At 36.7% G+C, this 13,625-nt stretch overlaps 1 protein-coding gene across 5 annotated transcripts in view; it reads right to left on the bottom strand.

Annotated features, from left to right (window-relative positions):
* Positions 1-13,625, bottom strand: part of EFR3A (EFR3 homolog A) — a 105,700-nt gene that overhangs the window by 49,722 nt on the left and 42,353 nt on the right. For all 5 annotated transcript variants that reach the window (XM_045812217.2, XM_045812213.2, XM_087864613.1 and 2 more), the window contains 3 exons: positions 11,552-11,673; positions 6,455-6,604; positions 5,747-5,884 (listed from right to left, as the gene is read on the bottom strand). In XM_045812217.2, coding sequence (XP_045668173.1) covers positions 5,747-5,884; positions 6,455-6,604; positions 11,552-11,673 — 410 coding nt within the window. The remainder of the gene's footprint in view (positions 1-5,746; positions 5,885-6,454; positions 6,605-11,551; positions 11,674-13,625) is intronic.

A 13,625-nucleotide genomic window follows, 5' to 3' on the forward strand; every position in this document is an offset into this window, starting at 1 on the left:
CACCAGAAGACAGAAAAGAACAGAGTTAACACCCTCAGAGTACTGATCTATTAATTCAGTTTAGTATTATGTACCAAGCAAAACTTTCAATGTGGATAAAATAAAGACATGAGATAAAGCAATTTCTGGAGCACTTCAGAAAGAAGGGAAAAAAAAATGATTCCAGAATAAAGAACAGAAAGGCAAAAAGGAAAGCTGAGTAACAGAACTGAATAATGTAAGAGTTAAAATACATACAAACACTGACTGAATAACATAATAATACCTAATTTGTGAAACTGAAAAACATACTAGCTGAAAGTAGACATTAAGACAAAAGAATTTAACCTTGTATTCCTAAAGAAGAAAAAGAAAATATTAAACTTTACACCAAAAAAATGTTAAACTTTAAATTTTACATAAAAATGAATGTTACATTTCCTGAGAACCACTCAAAGCAGAAAAATTATGCAAAAAAAAGCTTGTGATTTTAAAAACTGACAGCAAACCAGAAAAGAGAATTTTCTTAAATCAAGTTTTCTATTTAAAAAATAAACCTCATGGGGCGCCTGGGTGGCACAGCGGTTAAGCGTCTGCCTTCGGCTCAGGGCGTGATCCCGGTGTTATGGGATCGAGCCCCACATCAGGCTCTTCCGCTATGAGCCTGCTTCTTCCTCTCCCACTCCCCCTGCTTGTGTTCCCTCTCTCGCTGGCTGTCTCTATCTCTGTCGAATAAATAAAATCTTAAAAAAAAAATAAATAAATAAATAAAATAAACCTCAGCAAACATCATGCTCAGTGGTAAAATGGTATGGGAATCTTGAAAATTGGGGTCAAACCCCTGCACTTGAATGCCACTTAGTAACTGTCACTTCGGACAAATGATTTCACCTCCTGAATTTCAGTGTTCCTATCTATAAACTGGGGATAATGACACATTCCTTACAGGGCTACTGGAATGATTAAACAAGAACTCACGTGAAAACACCTAGCACAGTATATGGCACAGAACAGGTAATGAATGTCAGTATTTGTGGCCCTTTTCTAGATAATACGAATCATTTAAAATTATCATTTAAAACCAATGACTTAGCTCTGACAGAATTAATTTAAATTGTTTTGGTATAATAATTTCATCTTCTCACATTTATTCTGTCCTTATTTTAGTTTAGCTTTCAGGAAAGAATTGGTAAATTTGATTGAAAAATTCTTTTGGTTATAGCCTTTCAAGCCAGTCTACATCCTGCCAGGTGTTTATATGTATTTAAATTTGTAACCAAATGCACAGTGTTGCTTTAGGCTGTCTAGGACAAGAAGTAACACATCACTGCTGCCACTGGGGGGGAAAAAGCAAAGCAATGTTATAGGTCCAGTGTACTTACTGTTACCTTTGTAAGAAGAGCTCCAACCCAGTAGCATGAGTAGCAGTCAGACTGCAATGGAACCAGGCAACAGCTAGATATTATTTTTTCTAGATTTAGTAGTAAGGGGAAAGGGAGAGGAAAAGAATTTCCAAATATAGGACCACTGATTCTCAAATCATGTCTCTCAGACGACATGCATCAAAATCACCTTGGGATTTGGTTAAAAACAACAACAAGCAGATTTCAGGGCTCTCTACTGTGCCCCAGTTCAAGAACCATGGAGCCAAAGATCTTACACATCCCGAGATTTGTAAGTACCATTAACTTCTGAAAACCACTACCCTGGACTTATATATACAATTCGCTACTCCTACTATCTTTGCAAAACAGGTGGGGAGTTTCACTTTGAGAGGTCACTGATGCACAACAAGGAAGAAAAAGCAGAGCTACAAACTCAACTGGGTGAGATCTCTGAAAGTAGAAAAAAAATTAATCACTTCTAAAACAAGAACTGGCACAACACACGTTCAGTTCGAACAAAAATCATTCTAATTCTATGGTATGGATGCTAGTGGGAGAACTATAAGCACAGTCAGACTAACGGGTCCGATGAAGTATAAAATCTTCACCCCTTAAGCATCCGCCTTCAGTTCAGGTCATGATCCCAGGGTCCTGGGATCAAGTCCCACATTGGGCTCCTTGCTCAGCAGAAAGCCTGCTTCTCCCTCTGCCTGCCACTCCCCCTGCTTATGCTCTCTCTCTCTCTCTCTCTGACAAATAAATAAAATCTTAAAAAATTTTTTTCACGTTGCTATTCCTTTCAATAGAAAAACAATTTCACTCAGACTTTGAGAAAAAAGAAAATGCCTTATTTTTATATATGTAAAAATCATGGAGACACTATATAATGACATGCAAAATTTTCAATAATTTATAAAATAAGACATGTGATTTCAAAGAAACTTCCAGTTTCTTACTTTAAGCTACTTCTAGACAACCAAAGGTCAAACATTCCAGTTCTCTGTTGACTATGCTGGAAAATTTTAAGAAACATGATGAGCTTTTATCTTTTATCACAGCTGTTGACATTCTACATCCAAATGTCTAATTTTGTCTCCAACTGTCAAATTTCAACAGGATTTTATAAATGTTGACGAATAAATTAGGTATAAAACTTTTCTTATGAAATCTTTACAGGTCCAGAATCAATCAGCGCAAAGAACTTCAAAGTTTAGAGCTATGGGCCATAGTCTTTCATTTGTAAAACAGGAGTGACAATACCTTCCCCCTACAGGTAACTGTACTGTTCAGATTAAATGAGATAAAGCTAGCAAAATCACCAAGCACAGTGTCTGACCATGTACAAAGTCAACTTTAATCTCAATCTTTATCTCTGTTTCCCTGCTACACTAGCACCCCAAATTTTTGCCCAAGTATTCAATGAACACTGATATTATGTCTGCTCTAAAAAGTGAGACTTAATTTTCTAGGTTTAAGACATTCAAAAAGGAATTGTGATAATTGAGTTAACATACCTTACTAAGCTACATCTGTATGGTACTTTAACCCTAATCTATTAAATTTCTCAAAAATTAAAATCTTGAGCTGAACATATTATGGTTAAAAAAATCAGAACCATAATTTGTAAAACATGGAACAGGCGATCCTAATCCTAATAATCTAAAAAGAAATACCTTCAACTATTTAAGAGTTAAAAATCTCTGCATATAAAAATTGCTATAGGGGCACCTGGCTGGCATGGTCGGTTAAGCATCCAACTCTTGATCTCAACTCAGGTCTTAACCTCAGGGTTGTGAGTTCAGGCCTCACGTAGGCTCCATACCCAGCATGGAGGAAAAAAAAAAAGAGAGAGAAGAAAAGAAAGTAGAAAGAAAAGGCAAAACTATTTTACATAGGAAATATATTATTAATATCATATTTGCCTTCATGCTAGTAATTTTTTCTTTCAGTGCTAAATTAACTTTTTATGGTATATAAAATAGTAGGCAGTAAGAATAGTATTTTCAGTGACATATTCAGTAATTTTTTAAGGTAAAAGTAAAAATGAAAACACTGTAGCATACTTTGCAAAATGAGTACCTCACTGAAGTCTTTCGGTGGTTAAGAAGGATTCATCTCCTAACAAAAGCATTTTATTTCTGGTTAATGAATGACTACAAAAAGTAGCTCTTAAGTAGGAAAAATTGCCCTGGAAATTACTTGCTTTAGTTCGACACTAACGTAGGTTTTTTTATTTCAATCATTATTTGATCTAGTAAAGAAAATAAATGATTTAATAGAAATTCTGAGTATCACAATTTTAATAAACAGGGAATACAACAGGATATATTTTTCAGTATTTAAGAATAGCACACAAAGGAATAATAATGTTTTTCCTAAAAAAAAAAAAAAAAAAAGAACAACGAAAACCGCAGGTTTAAACTAAAGCAAAACTTCCTAAAATAAGTTGTTCAGCACTAAAAGAAGCTGTAAAATTCCCTGATCTTAAAATGTACCACTATTCTACAAAGTTCAAAATCCACTCTGCTGAAGAGGCAGAAAACTGAACTTTATTTACCTCCTCAAGCATGGTACCGATTACTTCTGGTTCCTGCACCTTCTTGTCAAGAATTTTATCATAGTAACCTCCTAACATAGTGGTCCTGGCTCAATCCCATCCTCAGAGCTCATCTGATTAACTTTCTGGCAAAGGGCAGTTCTGACAATTTCACACCTTTGAGATAAGATCACCAATTCCTTACAGACATAAATATAAAACTGGAAGATCTCTATGGTGTGGCTTGAACTACCTTTCTCTTATCTTACACCAACGCTTTAACTCTTGACACTCCAGCCAACGGTGTCAACTAATCTCTGCTTCTCAAAGTCCACACTTCTCTGCCTCTGCTCATGCACCTCAACCAGTTAAAATCTACTTACCCACTAAGTATCAAAAAAGATCACCCCAATATCCCAAATTTGACTTGAATGCTTTGTTCTGAACTGCTATAGAACTCTTGGCCTTTTTTCATAACCTATATACTGTATTATAATTATCATGAATGTCAATTATCCATCGAAAGTTTGACAAGGACTAGGAGAGTTTTATTCATATATATATTCTCCAAAATACCTGGTATCATACTTAGAGAGGGCATTTAATATTTAATTAGCTCACTAAATATAACTAAATATTTAATTAACAACTTAATTAACTAACACATGATCAAGATTTAAGTCCATTAAGTTCTACACAGTAAAAAACATAGTCCACTTCAGGCTACCCAACTCAAGTAGAGTTAATTTAGTAGCTTCTTTCTTTTAGGATCGCTCTCTAGATTTTTAAGGCCTTACAGATTACCTCCCAGTTAATCAGAGTATTAAGATAAAAACTGGAATTCTGAGATATTAAATCAACAGGTTTGGACACTGAACAATAAATCTGCCTTTAGTTATATGTGACATAATTTTATTTCCTTACTAGCATTTCTGTAAGCCCACAGAGTCATTAAACAGATTTCTTTTTTTTTTTTTTTGCCGGGGGGGGGACGTGGGGGGAAATCACGGATCCCTATGTAAACCTAATGATTCTCTGATTTTTAATATAATTTTGTGGCTTATAGACTCTTATTAACTAAAGCTCAACTTTGAACCCAAATGTTGCCTTAAATAAAGAATTCTGGGATGTTAGACTACTTTATATGTGCTATAAAGACATTATTACAGTAGCGAAGGGAAAAGGATGAGCAAATGATTAACAAAAACTAGCAAAAAGGGCCAGAAATTACACAGAATATTATACAGTAGATCTATTACCTGATAATCGATTGAGTTAGAACACAAAAGTTTGACAACAAGGCTTAAGAGATAATATCTCCGTGGAGAAACTCAAAGTTCACAAACGTATTTGCCCTGGGAGGAGACCAGATGTACCAACGAGACAGTCAATACCCCTGCTCTGACCAGTCACAGATGTAAGGTGGGATTCAGACAAGTGAACACGCACCGAGGCAGTCCGGCCACAGGAGAGAGCAAGCCAAGAAACAGAAGCCAGGGACTAGGAGGAAATGACCACAGAACTTACTAAAATGAGATATATCACACTCAGACACTGTTTAGTATTTTGCTGTGCATAAGCATTTCAAAGTCTGGGAGGAGAAATTCGCGGTACATGATGGGTATCAAGCACATGACTGTACTTCATTTTTCAGGGGAAAGAGCTGGTGCAGTGGCTGAACAGTGCTCAAACACAGGATGTCAGACTCACTCCTATACTCTTCCCACAGTGCTACACTCTCCACTAATAACACACTCATGCCAGCAAAAAGCGTCCTCTGTAAGTAAATGAACACAGAATCAATACAGCACAGTCACAAATAACCAGGAAAATACCAACTCCTTACGCAAAAACTGGTCTAACAGCATTATTCATGTTCCCAAAAGTCGCTCGACCCAGCAGTTCTCTGAAGCAGTTCTCGGCCAGCACAGCGGGATTCTCTTCTTTGTCGGAGGCAGAAGGGGAAGGAGGAGGACCTGCGCGACTGGGAGCAAAAAGGGAAATGAAGAAAGCCACACACAAGAACTCCAACACCAGTTCTAACAGCTAACAGAACAGACGTGACTCCACAGAAATGTTAAAATGTTTTCCTTTACTCCCAAAATATCTAAGAATAAGAAACGAATAGAGTTTAACCTTTCGTTTAAAAAACTGAATAGCAATTATTATCATTATTATTTTGGTTAGTTCTAACCGCCTAAGAAAAAGCATCCTGGATCTCTAAAGAATAACAGATGTTTAGCTGTAATTTGTTTCTCACACTTGCAACTTTTAGTATTAATTCAAACAGCAATTTGGATGCTCAGTAACAAGCAGCAAGAGTAAATTTATTCTCAAAGAAATAAAACCTTAAATGTATGAGTAAGGATCCGCTGTCTACTAAGCCTAAAGATGAATAATTTTTTCAGAAAGGGCACATATTTAAACTCACTCAAGTTTATGAGACCACCATTTATACAATACTAAGGATAAAACTTGCTTAAGCTGGCAAGCAAGCACACGTACACATATACAAAAGTAACACACCCTCAACCCTAGTATCTTTATTCCCTACCTGTCAACCTCTTCTGTCTTTTGCATGTTGAACAACAGGGACGGAACAATTTTATCCATATGCTGGGGTTCCCAAATGGTAGCCCGAAGTTCATCATTAACTGTTTTGCGAACCACTCCTTGAATACCCCTGATTCCAGCAATTCGGATTCTATAAAAAAGAAAAAACGGAGCCATGAAAAAGGTTATTTAATCAAGTCTGCCTGTTTAGCTAAGAGAATGGATGCCAAGTAAATATTGTTATCTCAAGTCAAGAAAATGAAAATAACACAACAACAAGTCTATGAAATTAAAATCTCAAAAATCTAAGATAGAGGTATGGCAGTTCCAAAAGAGATTTACTTTATGTTTTTGGGTTTTTTTTAGTTTTTTAATGTAATCGCTACCCCCCCAGAATGCAGGGCTCAACCTCACGACCCCAAGATCAAGAGTCACACGCTCCACCGACTGAGCCAGCCAGGTGCCCCAAGACTTACTCTGGATACCATCTTCCTAAAATCAGCATTTAAAGTTTAAAGAGACTGTAAAGTATAATAATATCAAGTCTATGTATTATTTTTCAATAAAAAAGAATTTAATCAAAAGCATTAGGTTTTCCTAACGGGATGATAATTCAAACTAATATGAACTAGATTCTCTCCATTTCTTGCCTAGAAGTCTCAGAAGCTGAGTGAAAACAGGATTTCACTCTTCTTGAACAGCCCTCAGTGCTTCCTCAGACTTTTTCGCTGTTTCTCCACAAGGGGCTCTCACTTCCCACAGTCCACATAGATGGAAGACTAAACTGGTTCCCATGAAGGTACTGTGACAAATGAGAACTATCAAAATGGGAGTACAGATAACCTCAGCCATTTTTAAACATACACACCCATGTATACTAACATATGTATACACCAGGTATATGCGTGACTGAAAACCTATCCACGTGGGGAGAGAACCTCTCTTGCCCTATTGTCCCATCACAACCCACAACTTCCTCAAGCTCTTCGCTCTTCCTCACTCTTCTCAAAAAAAAAAAAAAAAAGGCTATAGGTTCAAGAATGAGAAGAAAAATGACTAGAAGATAGCACATAAAAGCCGGGGAGGAAGAATCTCACAAGCAGAGCTAAACTGGTCACCCATTTGCCCCCAAAAAACTTCTTTCTGGCCCAATTTGATTGTTATTTACTTCCTTTTTTGCTACTACCGGAAATATTCACCAACAGAGGTTTATTTAGCTTACCCCGCACAGTCCTCTGAAAGTTACAAGTGTTGAAGAATGAAAGATACGGGGAAGGGGATGACTGTGCTTTACAAACCCATGAGGACATAACACAGGCGTTCAGGAATGGCAGACGGAGAAAAGGATAACAGGATACTGAACAGATAAAGTGAACAGGAAACATAAAGACAGATTTTGCCTATTTCACAGCTGTGTATACATGTCGCTTTCTAAAACGAAGTCTTAAGAGACTCTTGTACAGCTACCACGAGTGGGCAAGACTAACACTACTATCATGGTGTCTGCTTTGTATGCCTGCTGTCACTCCTTGGGTGGTAAGAGGACCAAGCACAAGGTGGCACAGAGCACATGAACGAGATGCCACAAGGAGGGGGGCTGATGCCTCATGACACAGCAGCCTAGATGGAGGGCAGCAGACAGAGAAGCCCTTGTTCAAAAGAGGGGGAACTATCTTACAGCTACTACAGATAAACAGCGGGCATCCAATTCAGATCTAGATCTGGCCTAATATATTCTAGCCATTACCTTAAAGGAATTTTAGTTTCTTCATCAGTAAAATAGAACTTGTCTTGCCTAAAGCATAGGAATGTTGTACGGATCTAAATGAGTTAATGAGCTAATTCAAGCACAGTGTTTAGCCAATAAGATGTTAAATAAATTGGCACACAATTATTAAGTGTTAGCTGCTCCTGCTATTGTTAATCATTATGATGATGATGATGATTGCTATCATAACTGAAGGTTGCTCAGGAAATTAGAGCTTAAGATTATGATGTATGACTTTACAGGTGGGAACCATTACTGCAGGGCAAATATGTTAAGAAAATCTTAAGTTTTTAGCCCCATTTCCTAGCCCCCTGAATTCTATTTGATATAGTTTTGCTAAAGATAAAGGGAATAAGTAACTAAGTTAGAATCTAAAAAGGAGTATTAATATGCCTGAAAAACCAAAAGGACTTTTACTAAAAACAAAGCAGGAAAAAGAAAAAAAAAAAAATCAAACCCCGTATCTTAAAAGCATTTTAGCTTACTCACTGGTTTCGCGGTGATTCAAACAAAAAGTAATTTTGGAATTTCAAATATACAATTCTGAAAGACCCAGAATTAGGAAAAAGTACCATAAGGCTTTCATTTGTATTTAGAAAATTTCAAGTTTCTTTTTATGAATATTAGTGAAAAATGTTAGATGAAAATATGTTCAGAAGACAAGCTCTTTCACACTGGGGGCAGTACATACCTAAAATAAGACACCTTATAGTAATAAATTTTGAACTTTTTTTTTTAAGGTTTTTTATTTATTTGAGAAGGAGGGGGAGGAGAGAGAGACTGCCCAAGCAGACTCCCCACTGAGCATAGAGCCCAATGCAGGGCTCAATCCCAGGACCCTGAGATGATGACCTGAGCCAAAATCCAGAGTTGGCCACTTAGCCGCCTGAGCCACCCAGGCGCCCCTAAATTTTGAGCTTCTTAATGTATCCTTTCCTGAATACTATGTAAATCACAAACACTTCTCTCCTACACTGGTTTATATGTGAAACTAACTTCAACCAAAATTTGAGAAATGTCTGTGTATAGCTTACTAATCCCTATAATACTAAACAAAAGAAATACTACATTCTGCGTATTTACCGTATTTTAAAGGAAAACAAAATTGTCAAAATCTTAAAAAAAAAAAAACAAAACTATCCCTTTCTTTAGGAATTCTTTATACCTTTTTGCCCCATTAATAAGTTAAGGTCAGCTGCGAGAACAGGGACAATTTTTTTTTTTTTTAAAGATTCACTTGAAATAGAGAGAGCACACACGACTGCATGCATGCACACGTGCAAGCCGGAAAAAGGGTGGAGGGAGAGGGAGAACCTCAAGCAGACTCCACGCCGAGTGCAGAGCCCTATGGAGCCGATCCCAGGACCCTGAGATCCCAACCCGAGCCAAAATCAAGAGTCGGACACTCAACCAAGGGAGCCACCCGGGCACCCCAGAAGAGGGACAAATTTTATAAAACATTTTTTAAATGTCCTTTAGGAAGGGAAAAAAAGATTTTAATGGTGACTGGAAAAAAGAGGAAATTAGCAAGACAGTTATAGTTACCTGTACCTTTCTAAGGCTCTATACTCATAATAAAGGAAACAGCATAACTCTAAACAGCCAATACTACACTGAGGAAAAATTATACCTATGGCGTGTCAGACAGTGTGTTTGTATCTGAAAACAACTAGTAAATCACTTCGCAGCTTTCTTTCACCATGTTAAAATAACTTTTTACATTTGTTTTGCTTTGTATTAAACCAACACTGTAGCGTGTACACTAAAAGCTAGTTCTATTTCTGCACATTCCCTTATTTTAAAAGAAAACTAAAAATTACAAACATGCTAAATCTTGACTTTAAAAGGCCTCCAATAACTCTGAATTCAGGTTAGTTTCTTTCTTTTTAGGTGTAGTATCATAAAGCTCAGACTACTTTTTATTTACCAGATTCATTTTGATTTCAATTCTTTTTTTTATAATAATTTTTTATTATGTTATGTTAGTCATCATACAGTATATCCTTAGTTTTTGATGTAGTGTTCCATGACTCATTATTTGCATATAACACCCAGTGCACCATGTAATATGTGTGCCCTCCTTAATACCCATCACCGGCCTATTCAATTCTTAACTTTAAAGCTTCTCATTTCCCCATAAATATCAACCTACAGACTGTGTTTGCAGATTGAGTATTTGATTCCAGATTACTAGGGAGTATCCAGAAGAAATGTTTAAAAACACCCAAATCAGTTATGATAAACTCAGACTGACAATGATTCAGTAATACTCTTTCATTCATTCAATTTATGTATATATTCATTTAAAAAGTACTTACTGAGAGCCTATTATATGCTCAGCACTATTCAAAGTACTAGTGATACACCAGTCCTCAAAACAAGGACTTTGTCCTCCTGGAGTTCATATTCCACAGAGGAACAAGAAACAGAGATGAGAAGAAGATAAAAGAGTAACTGGGGATGGGATGGGAGGCTGGTATTTAATAAATAAAAGGTGACCAGTGGAGGACTCCCCTGAGAAGGTGACACGGGAGCAGAAAGCTGAACAAAGTGAGGCAAACAGCCCTGTGTGTATCTAGAGAATCATTCTAGGCAGAGACCACTTAGTCCACAGGCCTTGAGAAACTGTGCCTGGTGTGCTCAGAACAGCAAAGAGACCATGTGGCCGGATAGAGCAAAAGGAACAAGAAATGAGAGGCCAACAGAATCTGACACGGGGGCAGGGGGAGCAGAAAGGGGAATTCCAGGTTACAATAAAGACCAGAATTTTAGTCTATACGTTGAGAAACCAGTCTCAGTTTGGCTATTTCAGCCAGCCCTTCTAACAGCAATAGAAAGCCATATTTCAGGAAAAAATGTGTATTTTCCCATTTCCTTTGGTAATCATTATGTAACATACCATATTATGTATTATGGTAATCAAAACACGGAACTCATCAATAAACCACTCTATGACTGCAAATCAGAGTAGGGGAGCCTGAGTGACTCACTCGGTTAAGCATCTGACTTTTTTTTTTTAATATTTTATTTATTTATTTAACAAAGAGAGAGACAGCCAGCAAGAGAGGGAACACAGGCAGGGGGAGTGGGAGAGGAAGAAGCAGGCTCCCAGCAGAGGAGCCTGATGTGGGGCTCGATCCCAGGACTCTAGGATCACTCCCTGAGCCGAAGGCAGAAGCTTAACAACTGAGCCACCCAGGCGCCCCTAAGCATCCGACTCTTGATCTCAGCACAGGTCTTGATCTCAGGGTCGTGAGTTCAAGCCCCAAGTTGGGCTCCATGCCGGACATGGTGCCTACTTACCACATCATAGAGTAAAATAATACATACTCTGTTCGTATTTCTGGATCACTATGACAGGAATGACACATGGCACTGAAGCGAGATACAAAAAAGTCATAACGTCTGTGATAGGATGGTGTGTCTTCTTCAATATTTGCAAATTTGACAAACTAAAAAAAAAAAACCAATATAAACATGTTATCGCCTTTTGGAAAGTATAGAACACATTTACTTTCATCCATTATTTGTTACATTAACAAGAATTTTCCAAATAAGCAGCAAATGAAACCTATAAAATATAATCAATGCTACATACATACAAAAGGAATTTTTTAATTGAACTTGAGAAAATCAAGAATATACTATTATAAATATTAACTTGAACACTTTTATCCAGGTTCTTTTGAGTGAGTGAGCCCACTCTCTAGAAGGAAAGATCTTACTCTAAAGCTCTTCTCCATTTCCTAGACACTGACTGTGCTTCACTGATAACCTTAGGCCCAAACCTGCAGAAAATTTTATTCCTTAATCACAGACAGCAAATCTTCTGCGACAGCTATGACTTAACACACAAATGAGTAATATGTGACATGGAAAGGAGACATAAACTGAAGGAAATATACACCCAAAAGAGAAGAAAAATACTGAGATGGTAAAATGTATTCTACCTCCTTTCTAGATACACAAAAGAGAGAAATATCTATGCATTTGGGAAGTTCTAAATACCCCGCCTGTGTCACAGACCTGGCCCTAAGGCTCCTTATTATGTATTTTCTTCTCTCATTAGCTTTCCATTCACTCAGTGATGTGTTACTTCTGTACAGCCTAAAGCAGCATACTGTTACTTTACATGCAAATTTAAATATATATAAACCCCTACCAGGATACAGACTGGTGGCCTGAAAGGCTATAACCAAAAGAATTATTCAACCAAATTTACCAATATGTTCCTGAAAACTAAACTGAAATAAGGATAAAATAAATGTGAGAAAATGAAATTATGATACCAAAACAATTTAAATTAATTCCACCAGAGCTAAGTCCTCAGTTCTAAATGACAATTTTATATGATTCATATTATCTAGAAAAGGGCCATGAATACTACACCTGGTTGAGATTAAACTGACATTCATTACCTATTGTGTGCCATACACTGTGCTACGTGTTTCCACATGATTTAATCATTCCAATGGCCCTGGAAGAATGTATCATTATCCCCAGTTTACAGATAGGAACCCTGAAATTCAAGAGGTGAAATCATTTGTCCCAAGTGACAGTTAATAAGTGGTGGAACTGGCATTAGAGTGCAGGGATTTGACTCCAATTGTCACAATTCCCATACTACACACTGACCATGTGAAGTTTCAGAAAATATTAAACCAAGAATCTCTATTTTTCATAAAAATAAGCCTTAACTGACTGAGCCACCCAGGTGCCCTGTCAAAAACATTATAATGACGTACTACACGTTGGCTAACTGAACATAAAACAAAAACAAAAACAATGTGAAAAGTAGAACAGCCCAGGTAACAGTATATCTTTTGAAAGCATCAGTTTGTGAAAAAACAAACAACAATATTAAGACAGAGATATTGTACAATCATGAAGAACTTAATCTTCCAGAATCCCAGAGAGAAAATTAAAACTCACATTCCACTGCAAAAAATAAATAAGTAAATAAAGCTTAACTTGTATCAGGAAATGCTCAAAAATGTAAATGGAAAAAAAAACACACAAAAGTCTACCTATAATATGTTCCCCACTTTCCAATATATATTAAAAAAAGAAAAAGATTAAAAGATTACTTCTGGATATTGGAATTACAGATGTCTTGTTTACTCTTCCATGTTTTCTTGATTTTCCAAATGCATATTACTTTGAAATAAATTAGAAATTTTTTAAATGACCATTAAAATATTAAATGTTCTGGAAAATTTTTAGAAGGAGAAACTTTATTCTCTTTTCACTTATTGAAAGTCACAAGTAAGAACACAGACCAAGTGATCATCTACAGAAGGAGCTCCTATTGTCTCTGAGTATGAAGAACTTACTTTATGGCCAACAGATTTTCCCATGCTCCTTAGGATTGGTTAGTATCATAAATTTCACAAGAAGCAACAGA

This window comes from Ursus americanus, chromosome 9 (assembly GCF_024610735.1).
Source record: "Ursus americanus isolate L20-20 chromosome 9, mUrsAme1.1.p, whole genome shotgun sequence".
NCBI lineage: Eukaryota > Metazoa > Chordata > Mammalia > Carnivora > Ursidae > Ursus > Ursus americanus.